We start from the raw sequence: 20,908 nt of genomic DNA, 5'->3' as shown, positions 1-20,908 counted from the left end.
CTCCCCTGACCCGTGATCTGCTTCACCTTAATCTTCATGAAGAAAAGAGAGGACGGAGAGGATGAGGTGGGGGAGGTGGCTTGGGGGCGGAAGAAGACAATACAGCAGAGATGAAAGAAGAGAAGATGAGAGAAAAGAGAAGCGAGAGGAAGAGGAGATGGGGAGGAGGTTTCAGATGAGAGCCAACTAAAAACCTCATGCAGGGTCACTCACCAGTGCGAAACAATTTCCTGAACAGATTTTGAAAAAAAGACCAGCTTAACAAGATTTTAGTCTGAGAGAAACTATGTGAGTGTGTGTGATTGTGCGTGCCTGCAGAGTTGTCAATGAGTATGGCGGCTTGCGCAGTGAAAGCTTGAAAATATAAAGCGCTAATGAGAGTAGCTCATTAAACATAGCATTTATACAGGACAGATAGGACAGGAGATTTAATGAATTCTCCCCCTTCTGTTTTTGTTGCTTGCTTAAGCTCTCCTCATCCCCAACGTACACACACACTCACACACACACACACACACAGTCCTCATGGGAAGGGCGGTTACTTATTTCCACCTGCCGGAGAGCCAATTAAAACTGTTTTCTGGAACCACTTCTGACTCCGATAGTGCCATAAAAGCATTCACACAAAAGATAAATAGTCGAAACAACACTGGATTTGAAGCATTTCAACACATTTGCTCCATCCCTGTGGATTATATATTTGTTCCCTGTCTAAATCATAACATTCAGAGCCTTCATCTGGGGATATGACTCAGATGCTACCTAAGTTAAGAAGCAGACACACAGGGCTTTCTTAAAATCTGCCTCTGCCAAACAAACTTGCTGTCAGCCTCTCCTTTCTTAAGGTTTTTCTTAACTTCCTTCACTGCTCATAATGCTTGATGGCAGCCATCTTTGATCTTGTTTGTGAAATCAGCCACTCGCTCGTGGAAATGAGTTTTGCTAGAAGAACTACAGTAAAGTCAACAAAGTACATCAACTGTCATAGAGACGTCAGGGATGTCAGAATGAAGCCCACAGTCTGTCCTGAATCTGATGCTGGATGACGACATGAGTGGGATCTGCTTGCAAATACAAAACTTTGGCAAAAGTTAGTTGGGCGATCTTTTGTCTTAACAAGCTGGCTCCATGTAGACCAACATCAACTCAACCTGTCTCCATGACAACTGTCCCCAAAGTATCCTGCCTCCATGGCAACTGTCACCATAGCAACTTCTAAAAACCTCTTGGGGTGATGCCATGCTAACATGAGCTGCAGTAGGATGTTATGGGCAACATGACACCTTGCTTGCTACACTGTAAAAAAATCTCAGTAATAACAAAGATAAAAGAATGGCATATTGTAGACGTATATTGTGTTGGTTTAAAATTTTTCACAATTTTGCAATGTAAACATATTAATAAGTCAATACAATTTTCATGCAGTAAATAGCATGGATAATAGACACTAGGCAGATGATTCAGTTTATTAATCCAAGTTCCTACTGTAATCTAATGTTACCATCTAAAGATAATTATGGCTTTGAAATAACTCCTCAGATTCTTTTGTGTATTAGCAGGATAATTACAATTAATACCTGAGCTGATCTGATGTGAGGTCAGAGGTGATTTGAGTTTATTAATCACCACTAATTACTTTATGATCAGCTCATTTGCAGAATCTCATGAGCCTCTTCAGACAGACAGCAACGACTGCTTCCACTAATTGATACCTTGACAGTCAAAATAATGAATACTGCATGAAGCAAATGGAAATATCACATTTGCATGAATTATTAGTGCGTTGGTTGTCCCTTTGGGAGCATGAAGGGGAGGACGATGACCGATGGTGACAAAGACAGAGTGTATCAGTATCTAGCAGTCTGTCCAGCTGTATGGCTTACAGCTGTGGATGTCAAACTCTTTGTCAAGGGACACAAATTCAGACAATTTATATTCTGGTTAGAAAAATAATAGGCCTACAAGATTATACAGGTATTGCATTGGTTACTCTAACATGTTTTATTCCAGAAGCAGCCCCAGAGTCTGTAATTTTATGCATCCTGTCTTACATTGCAAGAACTTGGCAAGGTGTCTGCAACATAACAGAGCCAAGACTGCTGGAGATATAAATTTCAGCTGAATAATCTGGAGATCCATTTTATTCTTACTGCAAACGGCCTTTAGATTCCAACCTAGTGCTTTAAAGAAAAAAAAAAAACACTTCTGTACAGTATAGTAGGTAACTACCGAGTACAAAGTCTGCTCCCTTGTTTCACTCATTCTTTCTCTCTCTGTGTCTATATTCACCAAGGTGGATGCAGGGCTAATCAATTCTCAAAGGGATCTAAAAGGCCAGGACTCAGGCTGTAGCCCAACGCTCAACCTAATATCACACTCTGTCTTTTAGCTCCACCCACTCCACCTCCTCACATCTGCTTCAATTTGGAGATTCTCTCCAGTTTTTATGGATGTCTCAAAACATCTTTTTCAAGGCATTAATATCATTGGTTTATCGTACAGGATATGCTGACGATAATATCTTATTATATCTTGACATCTACAATATGGAATGATTTATCATTTTAAAACATAACAGAAAGAGAGAGACAGATAGAGAGAGGAAGACAGTAAATGGGGGCAGGGTGAGGAAATGAATAATGAGACTGACAGCAAAGAAAGAAGGCTGTGATAGATATACACAAGGAAGAGTGCAGGAGGAAAAGATACAGACATGAGCATTACTGATGCTATTTTAGGTAATATTAAATTGAGACATATGTAGCCACTGTATTACAGCCAGCCCAGTGACTTAAGCTCTTATCCTTACTTGTAGATTAGCACTCAGACTGTCCACTTAGATCTTTGCTGAGAACTTGATAAGCTCCAGTTTCAGGGGAGGAGCCCATTTGAAAGAACCGCCTAACTATGAAACACACTCAAAGTGTTGCTCCAGTGATTTTGAGTACGAGACTAAGACCGGGTTGTTAGGCAATAAGAACTGAACTGGTTAAAATGTGCAGGGGTTTTTTTTTTATATTTGAGCAGACTTAAAGATATGACATTGACTTTTGTTGGAATACAATTAGTTTGCTTTAGAAGACCAAATCCATTTTCATGCACAAGATGATGAAAATAATGATGACAAAGATATATCCTATGTATAATATGAAGATATGATTGTCTTAGTTTAGTATGGACTTGCAGACAGAGAATAAAAGAGAGCAGAATAAAGGTGAAGGTAACAGTGACCTCTCTACTTACAAATGTCATGTAATGATGTGCAGTAGCCTTATGGACGTATTATAACAACATCTTCATAGTGTCTCATTTACAATGGGGGTCTGTAGAGGAAATGGTTATACTGTCACAGCAGATTTTTTTTTATTACTGTACTACCAGTGGCCACTGGGAAAAATTGGCACCAGGGCTGAGCTATACCACTGTATCCAACCTCTCTTTTAATATATCCATAAGTGACCTGTGTAGCTATCTGCCACAGTCTCTTTTGTGATGCTACCACAAGGAGGTGCCAAAGTCTGAAAAGTTACATTCTACAGATATTGGCCTTCATTTTTTTCCCGTCAACGTGGGAAAGTACATGTAGCTACAGATGCACCGATGCACCAGCTTTTTCTCTCCAGCTGCAGTTGCCAATACCTCTCCACTCAGAGTATCTGTGGATGCCAAGTGCTGATTCAGTACCAGTGCTCTCTTTTTTCCATATCGTCTCTATACCTCACTGAGAGGCTTTTTATTCAAGATAACACAAGGGCAGGAGCTGCTGTCACAGATAACAGAAACACGGAATTTTACGATATCGGTGATGAAATGGTATTTCATGTGGATCCAGTCATGTCATGGTCAATACATGATCCACTTACTATAATAAGGCCAGTATTAACTAAACAGTAATAAATTATTACATGAGCACTCACAAACATTCTTGTGAGTTGGCTAATGTGACTCACAGTAAAGTCAAAAGCAGTTCACCAGTTTAAACTGAGTAGTAGTTTTTCTGCTAAGCTCAGAAACAGTTCCAGGTTACTAGAATGCAACTGAAAATCTACAAACAAACTGTCTGCTAAATGACTGACAGCTGCAGTGTCTAAACTGTATTTTAAATAAGGATACCTTAGCTTCCAATCTCTGTCTCTGTCTGCAGTAAAGTCTACTTTAGCCTCGCTGTCTAAAACACTTTCTCACTTTCTCTCTCTCTCTCTCTCTCTTTCTCTCTCTTTCTCTCTCTCTCTCTCTCTCGTTGACACACACACACAGACACAGACACACACACACACACTCAAATCCCCCCATCAATATTTGACTTGTCAGCAGTGTCTGAGCTCAGTTTGGCTATTTGACTCTTTGAGCTGGTCCACTCTCTACACAGCACTGCTGGAGCTCTTCCACACTGCCCGCAACAGACAATATAATGATATCACTGCTCCAGAGAAAGAATGGTAGAGAGTGCATGTGTGTGAGAGCATAAGAGATACAGCAATAGAACAAGAGAGACACTCGACTGATTGATTAAACAATGGCTGCTCATTAGAGGGAAACTAGCCAGAGGTAGTGTGTGAGGGAGGGCAAATGTGTGTGTTTGAGTGCTTCAGAATGGCCTGCAGCTGAAAGAAAGATAAAGACAGAGCTGGTGGATAGAGATATAGAGACACACAGAGCAGAGTCTGAGTGCTACACACACACACACACACACACACACACACACACACACACACACCCCTAACATGAACATGGATATTGGAGTTTGGCTGTGGGCCAGCTGCTATATATAGCACATGGGAAAAACTAGGATAACACATTATTGTTCTCCAGCTGACTGCCATACACACACACACACACACACACACACACACACACACACACACACACACACACACACACACACACACACACGCATATTCTCATACTCCTCTCTCACTCTCTCATTCTCTCATTCTCTCATACCATTTAGCCATTATTTAGCCATTAAGAGTCACGGAGGGGGCAGATCATGAGTCCATCACAGGGCCAACACATATAGACATATATGCACACCCCAACACATGCACTCTCATTCACAAGACATGCACTTACAGGCTCATGATGTGAACTGGGTGGAGGAGCCTGTGGCTGTGGCAAAAGGGAGAAACTTGACATACTGTTTTTTTCTGCAATGCGCGTGCGCACACACACACACACACACACCTTGTGGGAACAGACTCACTGTACATTGTGCTGTATTTTTAGAGGGGCAAAGGTGAACACTTTGCTTCCACATTGCAACTGATGCAGAGCACACACATATCACTGCTGACAGGTTGTCTGGAGATTAATAGAGCCAAACAGAAATATGTGTGTTCGTCTTCTGATGGTAATAAGAAAGGCTGCAGCTGAACTCATGTCAGCCATTCAGTTATTTGAAGAACATGCTGCTCAGCAGTGAAATAAAATTAGGCTGGGTTACAGGCCAACTAAATTAAAAAGCAAAAGCAAATATCAGTAGGCAATATAAAAACATTTCCATTTAAATGAGGAAATAAAATAATTTCTGTGTGATTGTCACATTGATTAACTTAATTTAAAGACAAGCCAAATTATCAATATGCATCTGATAGATCTTATACTTTTGGTCTTTATCTTCTCATAACTTACCAAAAAGCAATTTTTTATAAAACATGTTGCACTGATTGAATTTCCAATAGCAAAGACCAGTGCTGTTAAATAGGCTTTGTGTCTTAGCTGTTGTTTCAGAACCATGGACAGCGCTGCTCATTGTGTAGCAAGCCATCCATAATGTCTCTCATTCTCTCATAGCATTTAGCCATTAAGAGTCACGGAGGGGGCAGATCATGAGTCCATCACAGGGCCAACACATATAGACATACAGCCTTTCACACTCACACTCGGGCAATTTAGAGTTACCAGTTAACCTAACTTGCATGTCTGTGGACTGTGGTCAGAGTACCTGGAGAGAACTCATGCAGGCACAGGAGGATCATGCAAACTTTACATGGAAACTGAACCCCAGAACCTTCTTGCTGTGAGGCAACAGTGCTAACCACTGCACCACCGTGCTGCCCCATTCAAGATATTAGTAAGACACAAAAATTGATGTCTTTATTTATGTCTTAAGGAAATATACCGAATTAATTTTGGAGAGTTTTTGGAGTATAACAGAAAGCTGTCTCTACCCATCTCTTCACTTTCTCTCTTACTCGCTCTCTGTCTGTCTGTCTGTCTCTCTCTCTCTCTCTCACACACACACACACATGTGAACACACACAAAGACACACGTACCTTCTTGGTGAAGTCCATGGCTTTGAGGATGGAAAGATTGAGTGTTTCCAACGAGGCCAGAACTCCCTCATAGTCCCCCATGTGCTTGGCAAAGTAGTCTGCACACAGACACAGACGCACAAACACACACACACACACAAATTGGCACATTACAAGGTTTAAACAACTTTTTAGGTTAAACAATAATTTGTAGCAGCGAGCTGATAGTAGCTGAAATAATATATTCTAAAGAAAAATAACTGCATTTCAACTGAGAGTACTTTTAATAAGTGGTACTTTTTAATAATAGATAAGAAAGAGAATGAGGGCAGTGGCAGGGAAAAGTGTGTGTGTGTGTGTGTGTGTGTGTGTGTGTGTGTGTGTGTGTGTGTGTGAGTGGGCAGTCTACTTACCACAGAGTTCCTTAGTGTCAACATTACTATCACAGCATAGCAGAGGAGCAGCAGAGGGAGAGAAAAATGGGGGGAAGGAAGGAAGAAGGAAGGAAAGGGATGGAAAAGAGCAGGGTCAGAAACAGAGGACAGGCTTCTTGCATGCAGTCACACACATGCAGCTACAAACACACAAACACAGACTTGGAGTTTGGCAGGTAGGGAGCGATCTAACAAGATTCTCTGACAGGAGTCTGAATCAATTCACTGCCATCATTCATGCTCAGTTCACCGTGTGGAGACTCATTTGGCAGCAAATTCTTCACTGGCATAAAGGAGACTGTCCCTGGTTGACGGACCAGGAAAGAAAGAGGAGAACAAGGGAGGATGAAGCAGGGAGAGAAGGAAAAAGAAGAAAGAGAATGAAGGAGGGGAAGGAGGGAAGATGATCCGGCCAAGAGAATGAAATGTAACTGACGAAGGAAGAACTGGGGATAGAGGAGGATATAGGCAGAAAAACTCCATCTGTCTATCTGTTCATCTTAATTATAAATTACTGCTCAGTAAAAGGTGAACATTATATGGGGAAAAAACACTGTAAATTAATTTAATCATTATTGAAATATTGAAAATATCAGCAAAAGGCCTTTATGCCTTGATTTGATTGGATGACCCATGTTAGACAGACAGATTTGATAATGGCCCATATTATTTTATTAAGCAGCAGTTTCATTTTGCATGCAGGACTTCTGCCAGCCTGATCTATCACTGTGACAGATGGGCTTTAAAAACATCCACCAAAAGTCTGGTTTTACACAGCATTATATGTATTTTCTTGTTTACTAATGACTTGTAGTTTAAATTACATTTGTGTGTATGTGTGTGTAATGAGTGTAATAAAGTTGTTCCAACATTTAGTTGGCTAAAATAACAGTGGCAGTTTACTATCCAAATGGTACTTCCAGATGTAGGCTGCATTTTCACAGAGGAAAAACAATAATTATGTTGTTCTCTGCAAGTGATAAAGGCAGCTATTGGGTTGGTAATAAGATTTATCATCTCTCCAAATTTCATTAGTTCTTGGGTTTATATACAGTCTATGGTTTCCACCCAATAAATAAAGAATCAACATATCTTACTATGGACATGATTAGATGTATACTATGTATACTACAGACTAAAAGTTGAGATATCTCAGTCTCTGTTGCATATAATTTGACCGTTGTTTTGTGTAAGTGTAATATTATTTAATGCATTTATATGCTTTGTTTTTGTTTTTTTTTGTTTTGAATGATTGTCAGTGTAGACTTGCACATGTCTTTTATGTATTTGTGCTCCTAAAAGTTTCATAGTTTGTTGAATTAACTAAACAATAAGTCAGACTTATGAGTTTGTCCCTACATTCAAGTAAAAATCCAATTTATTAGGTACTGAACAAAAACAAACAAACAACAACAAAAACAATAAATGCAAAATAAAGATGGTAAAAATGGACAAAAATCAATTATGACATCAGACCAGTGGGGCTTAGATAGAGTTCATGCTCTAACTCCTCTCCACCATTACACTGCACTCAGGACAATTTCGTCAGAAAGAGAGATCTCAGAAAATAGCCTGATAGAGGAAGAAAGCTGGAAATGGGAGGAAACCAAAGAGAGGCAGAGACAGATAGACGAATGACTGGAAGCAGGACAGCACTCAGTCTCTGCCGGCTCTGTCCCTCCTCTCCATCCATCAACTTCCTGCTTCAACAGGAAACGCTTACACCGTCATTTCTGCTTTTTCTCAGACCAATCAATAACCTTATCTGCTGTCACATGATAGTGCTGAGGCCTGGCATGTAGCTGCCAACTCTACTTAACTCTAATGAGTAGAAATTTTTCCAACTGCATCCACTGCAGTGAATAAGATTTATAAAGCGCAACCATCTCCAAGAGGCAAGATGGCTGACGTCAGAGAGATGGTGGTGGTTGCATGGTCCACTTGCTGCACTGATTTAAAAAAGAAAAAAAAAATCTCCCCTAATGGCTGAGCCTGGATTTATATATTGCACCTAATTCAATTCTACAACAACCATAAAGGTCAGCTTTTGTTCTGCTTGGTTTCATTTTATTCGAGGACCTGCAGGAATCGGAGGTTGGAGTAAATTAACAGAGCCGGTCTTTTGATTACTTAGATCCCACTGTGTCAGCACTCTTCTCTTGATTATAGGCTGCATGAGGTGATTGGCTGATCAGCAGGGTCAATGAATTGATTTAATGATAGCCAATCAAAACAGAGTGTCCCCAGGGCAGTAGCCAAAGAAACTGTTGATGTCCTAGAGGGTAGGCATGACTAATACAAAAATAAATGACAACAAAGAAGAAGAGAGGGTTAAAGATGTAAAAACAGGCACCAGTGCCTTTCCTCAGTTCTCTTCTTTCGTTATGTTGTTTAACTGTCATATTTATCATTTATATTGAAAGTGTCACTTAACATAAAGGACTTTGGTACAAAAGGTTCCCCATAAAAAGAGCTTTCTGAACTGTGTGTGACATTTCCTGACTGCAGAATAAATTGCATACATTTTACACACACTCCCATACACACATACATGCACTAAACTGAATAGCGTGGTACTGAGGCTGTGCAGCAGGAAAACAGCTGCATGCATATTTCCTCTTCTTCATAATTGATAGTGAGATGTGATCAAAAACAAAAGTCACGGTGGAGTGAGCACACAACACACACACACACACACACAAGTGCAGTATGCAGATTCATTTCATGCAGCTGTGCAGCAATGTTACATGCTGTAGGCAAAGACACACACACACACACACACACACACACACACACACACACACACACACACACAACACACACACACACACACACAAGTGCAGTATGCAGATTCATTTCATGCAGCTGTGCAGCAATGTTACATGCTGTAGGCAAAGACACACACACACACACACACACACACACACACACACACACACACACACACACACACACACACACACACGCGCGAGATCATGCAGTAGTGGTGTAGCAGTGCTGACCTGGTGTTATCAGAGTCGATGGTGTGAAACAGCTTCTCCAGCTCCTCCTCATTCAGTGTGCCATCAGAGAAGAAAGCCTGGAACTCATCCAGAGACAGCTTACCATCATCTGCAGGAGACACACACAGACACACACATCAGTGTGAAATTATTTGTAGCAGTAAGCATCCTCAGAAAGAGTCCTGAGCTCCATCCGGGATAAATTTACCTTGACCTAAATATTCGATATTGCACTGTATTATTGTGGGGAACTCTCTATCATGGACGATGTTTGACACCAATCTGACATAGTTTGTAACAAAGATGTATAGTATGTCAACAAGTTGCAGGATCTAGCAAAACACGTTTAGTCAAAATTGGCGCTTCATAAGATATACAGTATCTCTGGTTCATATGCGGTATATCATCCTAACAAAGGTAACTGCATTCTAGCATGGTGGGCTTTACCTAATTAGATGTCAGGCTGAGAGGCAGAGTTTTACTGACCACTATAGTTGAAAGTTTCAAGTCTGTTTCACCTCTGACAGGTGTGGTCAAAGGTGAAACGCTGTGTTGTAGCCATAACAGTAATGAACACAGTGAACAGTCAACACTGGAGGGCAGCAAAAACTGGTTTTCAGGGGGTGTTAGTAGCAAACCCAAAAACTTTTTAAGTTCTTTACCTCTTTCCCTTTAAGGTGGATACGCATGTCTCATGAGGGGCCATTATGGGCCCTTTCTTATTGTACCTCTGTCAAAAATGTATTTGCAATGCAAAAAGGGGCTGCAAGTATTACATTCATATTGTTTCTGCAGCACAGAAAGTAATCTGCATCCAATGCACAGCAAAGTGCAAGGCTGTGATGGTCATCTCATATTAGCAATATCTTTTTGGGTTATTAGATCTTTTTGAAGTTTACATTGGGAGTTTAGGATAACCACATGTGGGGTATGACAGGTTTTATTCTGCACTTCTTGGCTTTGACTCTGTCGTGTATTTGCTTGCTGGTATGGCTGACTGTCTTTCTCACCACATGATGCAGAGCTAGATATCAAATATTAATTCCCTTGCCCTCAAAGTGTGGTTGTCCTTGAGTGTGGCTGACTGGATGCAGCATGTTGAGCTGTGGGACCACTGCAGAGAGCTGGGAAACCACAGGGACAGGAGCACTGCAGCCTTACAAAGGGCTGAATTCAAATGTGCTGCTCTCCACTTCTGCTCTCAGGTCCGCCTTATACATTCCCTCTGTTCTCTGCCAGTTGCAGATTACGGAAGCATTATGTTTTTGAATTTCTCATTTTCAGACCAAGAATTGGTTTATTTTTTATATTGCCCCTTTCTTTCTTCTGCTGCTGCTGTTTTCTTTTTTGGGAGGGTGGGGTGGGGCACTCCAGTGCAGCAGGAATGTGGATGACAGATCTATAGCACGGAGACAGCAAACTGCACTTTCTGGCTGTGTTCAAGATTTGACCATTCAGGAGAAAAAACTTCACACAGTTTTCAAAAAGACTAACAAACTGTCAAAAAGCTTCCAGGAACCCCACAACCACGGCCAGTCACAAACTGGTTGGCTTTACTCCTACCTCCTCTCCACTTACTTTATACCCATCTGTCTATTAGTCTGTCCATATTTTTTATCCCTCCTCTCTTTACAGTCCTTGTTAGAGAAACACAAAGTAGAAGCAGGCGCTCAGATGTTGTGTCATGTTGATTTCTGCTGCACACAATAAGAAAAGCCCTCACAAATGGCTTTCTTTTAATGACACTTGGCATAACCTTTCAATGACAGAAGGCATGTTTGTTTGAGGCAGACTTCTGAAATGCCACTTCTTGTGTTCACTGCACCAGTCACATTGTCCCTGCCCGCCCAGGCTCGACTGTGTATTCGGAATCTGTGGCCGTGACTATTTCTAACCTGCCCTTCTCTGGCGCAGCAGTGAGGCAGCACTGAAAGCAGAGGCACTGGTGTTTAATTCAGCAGTGACCCAATTTACTGCATGCAGCCAGCTAGCCCGGTTAGACCCACTTAGGGAATTCTCCAGTAACACACCAGAAACACAACACACACACACACACACACACACCACTCAAGCAAAGCAGATAGCGAGCTAACCCCATTTCCTAAAGCATGAAATACTCCCAAATTACACATGTCTAACAAAAAACTACAGCTTCTCTAATCCCTGGTTTGTGCTGTGCCACTGTCAAATACTCCAATGTGTTTTTTTTTTCCACCACATGATGCCCTCTCACACATATGTATGTCATATACTGTGCTGCCTCCTTGCTCTCTATTGGGAAACTCTTTTTCCATTTGTCCAGTCAGGCATCATGATCAGATAGAAACACAATGCACAGAACATCTCTGCTGATTCCCATTATTTGAGTCCTGGCTGCAACTAATTTAAGAAAACCCCACTATAAATGATGTACAACAACCCTGGCACTACTCTGTGCTCACTAACCTCTTAAGCTGGCAACAGCTCAAAATGAGATTCTGTAGATTGGCCCTATTTTGTAAAATGACTCTTATTTATTGTGCAAAATGGTTGATGGAGAGAAATTATTTTGATGCAAAGGAAATGACCCACTCTGAAAAATGTCTTCTGAAGCAGCAGGGCAGAGATGAGCTGGCAGTCCAGGTAAGTAAGTAAGTAAGTAAGTGAGAGAGAAGCCAAAAAAGAAATGTTATATTTCACAGTCCTCAGTTTAAAGTGTGTGAACTGCAATATGTAAGACTTGGAGTAAAAATAAAAATAAAGTTACACTCTCAATACTCTATATATATCCACAACATTATCATATTAGAGAGGTCGTTATCCCTGTTTTCACACTACACCTGACACCTGTTATTAGTATCTAGTTTGTGTGTGTTGTATATGTATAACATTTATTACACAGTGGTGGGATACGGCTAAAAACACCACACAGCAAGGCTAACAGCAGCAAAATGTCCGAATGGATAAACAAATCATATGAAACAAAGAATTACAGAAATAAAAGGTACAGACAGCCAGCAGGTTTTCTTTGTTGCTCTTGCTCTTTGTGGCTCAGATTTGGTACAGCATACAGTGCGTGTGTGTCTGTGTGTGTGTGTGAGAATGTGGGACTGAGATTTCCATAATTTAATCATGCTGTGCTGAGTTCCTGTACATTAGCAGTACAAGACCTTGTGTTAATGCAAAATGAAAAAGTCTCCAAATGTAGAAAAACAAGCAGGGAACAGAATTTACCTGGTGAGACATGACGAACATTATCAAATCTGCGCTAGGCAGGTTTTTTTGTATATGTACCTTTGAGTATAGCGCTGTTAATCAAATCTTGAAGACGTAAGATGTAATGCTGTTGTTGGAGCATCTTATGTGTTGTTTTTGGTGGTGGTTTTTGTTTTTGTCTGACAGTTGACACAGACGCAAAGATAATTTCCAAAAGGATAATAAACTATGTAAGTACTTAGTAGTTAGGCCACTGACAATTTGGGAAATGTGCTTTTCTTGAACTTTGTTGCAGAAAGTTGGATGAGAGGATTGATGTCACTTTTATATCTGTACACTAAATGTAAAGCCACTGCCAGCAGCCAGCTAACTAAAGACCTGAAACCAGGGGAAACAGCTGGCCTGACTCTGACCAAAGGTAACAAAACGTGGTCTCTAGCATCACTAAAGCTCAAAGATTAGGATGCACCTGAATCTGAATATGTTATTTGGTAAAACACAAGTATTTCACTGGAAAAAAATTCTCTGTATAACTGTTATGTAAGTAGTGATTCAAACTGCAGTAACATTATACATTAGCAGCCTACATTATTCCCTTCAACTGAAGGGCATTTCAACTGCAAATTGTTTCCATTTCAAATGCAAAACTTAATTTCCCCTAATTAAATAGAGGGTTCAAACAGCTCATAAAACTTGTGGAAATATATTTCATAACTAATTATATGCTATTTTGATGCTTTGAAGTGCAACAAAGTGATGCTTTGAACAACAGCTGCATTGGCAATGAAATTTAGGCTAGAAAATAGAAGTTTTGTTTAATTTAACACAACTTCCAGTATAAAACAAGCCCACTTTGGCTCTTCTACCCGAATACAGATACAGATCATTTTGTTGCCTACACAATTGCAGATACAGATACAAATAATGCCATCTCTGTACATCTCTATCATAGACTAACACGTTTTGTATTATGTGTGGGGTGAATCATGTTCACCAGTGAGCTTTACAGATGATGGTAAGTGGATTTTGTTACCTTCAGATCAGAGCCAGGTGTGCTGTTTCCCTGTTTCCAGTCGTTATTCTAAGTAAACTAACTGGTGGTGGCTTCATGTTTATCATACAGACAGGTATCAGTTGTCTCATCTCACTCTTGGAGAGAAAGCAATTTAGCATACAATGAAAGAGTGTAACAAATCAGAGCAAGGGCTGTTTTTTGTTATCTGTTTTTTACAAGTCCCATGTGACTCAGACCTCTTCAGAGAGATAATAGTTTAATGGTATATTTACTCACTTTTACTGACAGTCTACTCTTATACAACACGCTGCTCTGGAAAAGGATTGAGTTGTTGAGTAGTGAGAGTTGTTTTTAACAAATACAATTTTTTTGTGTCCATGTGGATAAATATTACTATTTTGTTAATAAATTATAAACTATTAATATATTATTAATCTTTATTATAAATTATATTGCATGGGCAAGGGCAAAAACAAATCTTCCCCCCACATTACCCTGAGTGAATGAAACCCTGCTTCATTTCCTTGTAATGTCATTGGGGTGTCATTATGACGCCCCAAGGCGGAGCGACAGAAAGGCTGACATTTTCAAACCTCTTCTTTCATCAAAGTTCCTCATTTTGAAAATACCACAAAGGAAATCATGCAACTAAATCCCCCTTTGTTCAGCCAATCAATAAAAAAGGCAGATCTACATAAGGGCAATCTGTAGCACTGCAAATTACAGGTGGTGAAAATGCCACTGATGACCCTGTCTTTTCCAGGCTGTCTAACAGCACTCAATTGATTCAAGAGTAATTCAGAATTTGACTCACCTTTGTAAACCTGACAGGTTTCTATGCTTGTTGAGAGCGTGATTGATTAAGTTGAAAAAAAAATGAGAGAGCAACCAACCGGCATAAAAGTCACTGTCAAATTAAACTGAGTGCAGCTGCCTTTGGTCTTTCCACTCACTTCATGTCTCTATGGCGTGTATGAATGATCTGATTTGAAATTCTTCTCTTCTAATCATTTTTTAAAATGAACAAATGATTTGTAAATCAATTTTTACTTCCCACTTATTTCACTTTGACAATGTGCACATAGCTGCATTCGATAGTACATGAACCACAAGCTAGGAATTCCTCTGCATCAGTAAGGCTACAATCAAACCTACATTAGCCCTATAGCAAAAACATGCAGGGTTTGGAACTCTAAATATATTGGGCATTGTGCCTGTCTACATGCATACACATTGCTATCATATCTATCATCTATGTTCTATCATAACAATAGCAGAAATAAGAAAACAGATCAACAATCAATGTTACAGCCTCAAACAGTGTGGCTCCATTAATGTATTATATCTGGATCCCTAGGTCTTATAATACCTCCACGTGTGGGTCATACACAACAATGAGCACTGCTAGCTAGCAAGCTACTCTTTGTCACAGGAGTGAGTTTATAAAACTTTGTAATGTTTTGATTTTGATCACAGCAGTAACATTATAATGCTGAGTGTGCTGGAGATGGTGAGAGCTTCTATCAGTGTCAGTCTCAGAGTGGGGGTAATTTCTGGAAGCAGTTTATTCCAGTGCAGACCCTGAATATCAAAAAAAGATTTAGTACAAAACGATGAGTTAATTTGTTTTTAGCCAGCACTACCAAACAACACAGTATCATTTCAATGAGAACGCTGTGCTGGCACAGTGTGGATGTTACTGCAAAGAGTAAATCTAAATGAATAAATAAACACAGGGACACCCAACTAAAAAGGTGAACCTGGCTCAACACGATGCAATACATCAATCAAACGTGCATGTTTAAACTCCTAGTAGAGTACTTCCATTACTGCCATTGAAAGTTATCAAATCCTTTTTCATGGTATTACAAACAGATGTCCAGTGTTTTGGTGTCTAATGTGCTTTTCAACTTTTGGATTACTGAACCTGGACTTGCTGAATTGTAGAACATACTCTCACCAGTATCTGTTACTCTAATCAGATGAGGTAGGGTCCCATTTTATTCCATCTAGAAAGATGAGAAGCAACACAGAGAGTGCAGTGCTTGAAAAACATCCTCTCACTATTTGGGCATTTTGTATGAGGTCTAATAATATTCAGGTCTGTTTTGGACTCAGGTCTGTCTGTCTGGGACTCCTTTGAACTTTAAAGCTATTTTGGGTCTTAATGTGGCCCAACTCCCTGGTCCAAACTAGCTCTACTAGTTGAGGCTCCAGGCTTCAGTTGAGCTTCCCTCCTCCTCCCTCCTCCTCCCTCCTCACTGGGGTAGAGACTAATCCCTGATCTGGAACAACAACAGTATTTTTGCATCAGTGAGTGATGCCTCTGTTTGACCAGCACAGAGGGAGGCCACGTCTTCTCCACCATCAGAACAGTATGAAAGGGTTGAGGGTGATTACTCTGGGGTAGAGATGTCAGGATTTACTACATGAGATATTTGGTGATACAGAGCTTCAGTACGTGGTGTGTGTGAGGGAGAGAGAGAAAAACATAAAGAAAGAGAGTGAGTGGACGGTCAGAGTGGTGGACCTACTGCGCTAACTGCTCGCTCTTTTCTCACTGCAGACTAAAGAGAAGCAATTAGCACTTCCTTCTTCCTGCTGGGCTCCACATCCTGCATACAGCAGCACACACACCGAGGAGGAAGAGAGACTGTCTCTCCTCTCTGTGTGTGTCTTACTTGCTGTTTATCATTATTTTTGGGGCGCTACATTATGGGTTGTCATAGCAACAAGAAGAGGGGAATTGACCCTCCTTTCTGGCTCAGGAAACCATCGCTTTCTCTCTCTGTACACCATTAACACACACACTTCTGCTTCTTTTCCCATTTCATGGTTTCTTTCTTTTTCCTCAGTAATTTCTCTCCTGTTATCTTTCTCTCTTGCTTCTACACTTCCAATCCTCTTGATTTAACAATTTTCTGTCTTTCTCAATCTTTTCTTTCTCTCTCTCTTCATGACTTCTACAGACACTATCACATTCTTTGAGAGGTAGAGATGTGTTTCTGTCTAAATGCTCTCACTTTTGCAAATAATTCTTACCAGCAACCCTTAGGCAAAGAAAGTGTGTGTGCATGTGTGTGTGTGTGTGTGTGTGTGTGTGTGGCTGCCAGTGAGCTGTTTCATCTGATAGATGAGGAACAGGAGTGATTCTCACTGAGCTGTCAACTCCTGTCCTTTCTCCCTATCCATCATAACAGCCTACCTGGAACACACACACACACACACACACACACACCACACACACACACACACACACACACACACACAGAGAGAATTATTTAGCATCTCACTTCAAGTACTCCCTCAAGGAACACTGATTCAAAGAAACAGTAACAGCAGTGTCTTACTTTCCGACCAATCAGCTTCTTCAGCTGTTAACTCGGGGCAGCAGGATCTTCCTGTTGGCCAGCATCTGCTCTAAGAGTGTCCTTGAGCAAGACACTGGATTAATGTATCACACCACTATTAATTGCTCTGATTCCACAATAAACATAAACAGATGTTCTCATTCACAGTAACACACAAGGCTGTTCAGTATCTGTGATTAACACAACAAAATCTGATGACGTGAAGCCAAACCATTTGGCAACAATCGTGTGTCAGGAATTAGATGAATATCAGGAGACAACGAAAGCTCCATCTGAGACTCTAGTACAGCTGTTCATTTAAAAAGTTCTCACACAAGCCAGCCGTGCTTATTCTGGATCAGAAGTAAACCCTGAAACCAGGTAACATGGCAGCAGTATAAAATCATGCCACTGCTATGGAAACTGGGTCATCAACTCTATTAGACTAAAAGGGTGAACACACTATCTATAGACAACAGTTACTGACTTTAAGGGTTTTACTGTATTCATTCTCAACCTGAGAATGTGAAACCTTGATTAACATTCCTAAAATGAAATGTGAGATGAATCTAATTGATTGAAATTATGAATAGTCATTAATAAAAAATAAAAAAGGGCAATTGCTTTTCTTCTCATGGCTCACGGCCATACTGTGCTTGTAAGAGGAAAACATATTTTGCACCTTTCTTTCTTGCTTTTGTAGGTGACAAGCTTGAATGATTCAGAGGTCCTGAACTACTGTTCCTCCACTTTAGAGTTGAGTTGGATCAACAGTACTGTTCCATAATCACTGTGGGGATTTTAAGGGACCATATTAATAGTTTTGCATATTTTAGCTCTTTAACTAAAATTAATCCAGTTGTCTTAAGGGCAGCACAGGCTTTAAGTTTCCTACCTTCCAGGTATTTGGTTTCCTTTCATGTTAGTTCACAATGTAAATGAGCTTGCATGGACTTACAACTTACTCTATCACAAAGATACTGTATCGCAGTGAAAATGTTTTTGCCTTTTATTATTATTTTTTAAATTGGTTACCCATTGTTCCATAGTAGTGCAGTTTTTCATTCGTACAGTCACAGAGGGATGAGGAGAGAAAGGAGAAGAAGAAATGCAACAAACGTCCTCAGCATGGACTCAAACCTGGGATGCTGCAATCACATGATGAGTGTCTTAAAGCCCTAGGTCATTAGGATGCCCTCTGTTCTCCACTTAGAAAACCTTCCACTTAGGTTCAGAGAAAAATTCTACCTTCTAACTTTAGTGTTACCTGCTGAAAAACACTACATTTACAAGCTATGTTGTTGCAAAATACCACTAATTACCAATCATGGACACCAGGATCATGTTTTTTTTTTTGTTTTTTTTTTGGTTCTTTCATTAAAAGGGTGTTGTTTATTAGCTAATTTCCAAGTCTGAGACATATGACCATTTGAAGGCTCTATCAAAGAGAATAAAATGGCCCCTGCACACAGAGTCATTCGTTTTTTGTTTTGTTTGTTTGTTTGTTTTTTAAGCAATTATGTTGCAACTTTGACATATGATCAAAGTAACTAAATGTTGGAGAGGTAACCACTGAAGAAAATTAATCTACAGACTTCAAGTCTCTGCAAGTTGTGAGAACTGAGTATAGTACTGAAATCAACCTGAAAACCTCTCAGTGATGGTTTATAGTGAGGTCAGTGCAGGGGAAACACTGCTATACATTTTGGGCATCCTGACAACTACTTTACTGCAACTCTTGACAATAAAAATCTGTCTGAGGTTCTTGAATTTTTTTCTGCAGTTCAACACAGTAAATCAATTTGTAGTTAATGAGCAACAGTGACACATGCATGACAATCACTGTGGTCTTTTAAATCCAGCAACATTCAAATATCCAGAAAGATACGCAGTTAAAATTCATCATGCAAAGAGCGGTGTGTCTAAACAGAACAAGCTGCTTTGCGAGGAGCTAAACTATCAGTCTTCCTAATTTTTAATAATAACAAAGATGTGGGTCACAATTTGTCTTAATGGGAAGGATATGATTCTCTCTCCATCTCCTTGGTGACAGACAGTTCCCTGGTGTAAACAGTATGCTGACTGTCGGTCTGGATGAAGAGATGAGCCACAGTAGATGATCATCAGTCACTCTTATCTATTTTCTGTCTCAGCAGAGAGTGGAATGATATGTAATCATCATCAATCTGCTGGCTGTACATAATAATGTTATTATTAGAGGAGGGTGACTGCACACAACACAATGGGTATAACGGCGTGAAGATGATGTGTATGTGGTTTATAGGCATATATGGGTATATCCTAATGATGAGTAATCCTAGGTGATGGCACATAATAACAGTGTCAGCACACTACTGAGGATGATGCATTCAGGTACCTGTCTTCACGGCGGATCCTACCATCTGAAACCCTTTGGCAGCCTCTCCTGCTTCAATCAGCCCTGTGGGGAGCCCTCATTTGCACAAACAGTGTTTTATGGTTCCTGTTACAGCCAGATATGCTACTTCACCAGCCAGTAATTGACTACCATTGCCCACAACGGTGCTTTTTTAATGCAGCGTGATGGCGTTTAATGGAAGATAATAGAACATCAGCGAGCTAAACGAGGTCATTTCTGCGTGTCATGTCGACCCTCTTTGTTGTTAATGTTATCACATGGCGCCCTGGTGGCTCACAGATTAACGAGCTTGCCGGGGGAAGATGTCCATATTGTGTTGATGCATGGATTGATTTGTTCTCGTTACAAGCATCAACATATCTTCTTTTACTGAAACCAAGGCATAAAGATATGAGCAAGGAGATGCTATGACTTATTGTCCATAATGACAAGGAAATCAGTCCCACTGGGGATAAGTGGCTCGAGTAATGTGAACATTTTTTTTCTCAGTGACAAGTAGTGGAAAGGATCACAAATTAATATTTGTGCTTATATTATGGTTACTAATCCTAGTAATACACTGTTAATTTAACAGTTTTGTTCTGTGTCTTTGAAGGTTGATATCAGTCCAGTCTCTCTGCATTCATTCTCTTATCTTGGCACAGGACTGGTTAGCCTACACCATTAAGAAGAAATGTTTCTCCCTGTAACTCCAAAGCTTATTCACATGTTTTTACCTGGCTTACTAATGTTAGCCCCAGCATAAATTCAGGAAACACCTGGTTTTGTTCAAAGTTTTAGGAACTGTACACCCTGAAGTTCCGTCCTCACTGTGCTGTTGCCAGTCACTAGGGCAAATGTTATGCTAGGTTAGTAATGGATGGTCAATAAATACTTACAAAGCATGAGCTGGCTGCTATGTAAACCATGACTCGCTTTCTATCTCAACATTTCTTAAATTCATATTCATGATCTTTAAGCTGCCTTTTTAGTCTCTGTCGGCTCCTGAGGAAAATAATTGGAAAATGTGAATAAGTCACATGAACCTCCTCATTAATGGCTGCAGCTTGTCAGCTCAACAGTCTAGGCTTTGGTCAGAGTCAGAAGGTGTCAGATGAGACATTTTACCAGAATCTAACCAGATGTTTGGGATGACAGAAAGCACACCACAACTGCTATATCTACCAGTTTAGTTTACAAAGAGTTAGACATGACCAATACTTGTACTCTGAGTAATGATTAATAGAGCTGTAGAAACGTTAGACAGGCAGGGGAAAAAA

At 40.2% G+C, this 20,908-nt stretch overlaps 1 protein-coding gene across 2 annotated transcripts in view; it reads right to left on the bottom strand.

Annotated features, from left to right (window-relative positions):
• The window catches only part of necab2 (N-terminal EF-hand calcium binding protein 2), a 115,339-nt gene that overhangs the window by 69,321 nt on the left and 25,110 nt on the right, over nt 1-20,908 (bottom strand). For both annotated transcript variants that reach the window (XM_018703590.2, XM_018703591.2), the window contains exons 3-5: nt 9,692-9,800; nt 6,669-6,694; nt 6,277-6,374 (exon numbers count right to left, since the gene is read on the bottom strand). In XM_018703590.2, coding sequence (XP_018559106.1) covers nt 6,277-6,374; nt 6,669-6,694; nt 9,692-9,800 — 233 coding nt within the window. The remainder of the gene's footprint in view (nt 1-6,276; nt 6,375-6,668; nt 6,695-9,691; nt 9,801-20,908) is intronic.

Source organism: Lates calcarifer, linkage group LG10, assembly GCF_001640805.2.
Source record: "Lates calcarifer isolate ASB-BC8 linkage group LG10, TLL_Latcal_v3, whole genome shotgun sequence".
Classification (NCBI taxonomy): domain Eukaryota; kingdom Metazoa; phylum Chordata; class Actinopteri; family Centropomidae; genus Lates; species Lates calcarifer.
The sequence above is the reverse complement of the archived record's forward strand: the minus strand, read 5'-3'. Positions and strand labels throughout refer to the sequence as shown.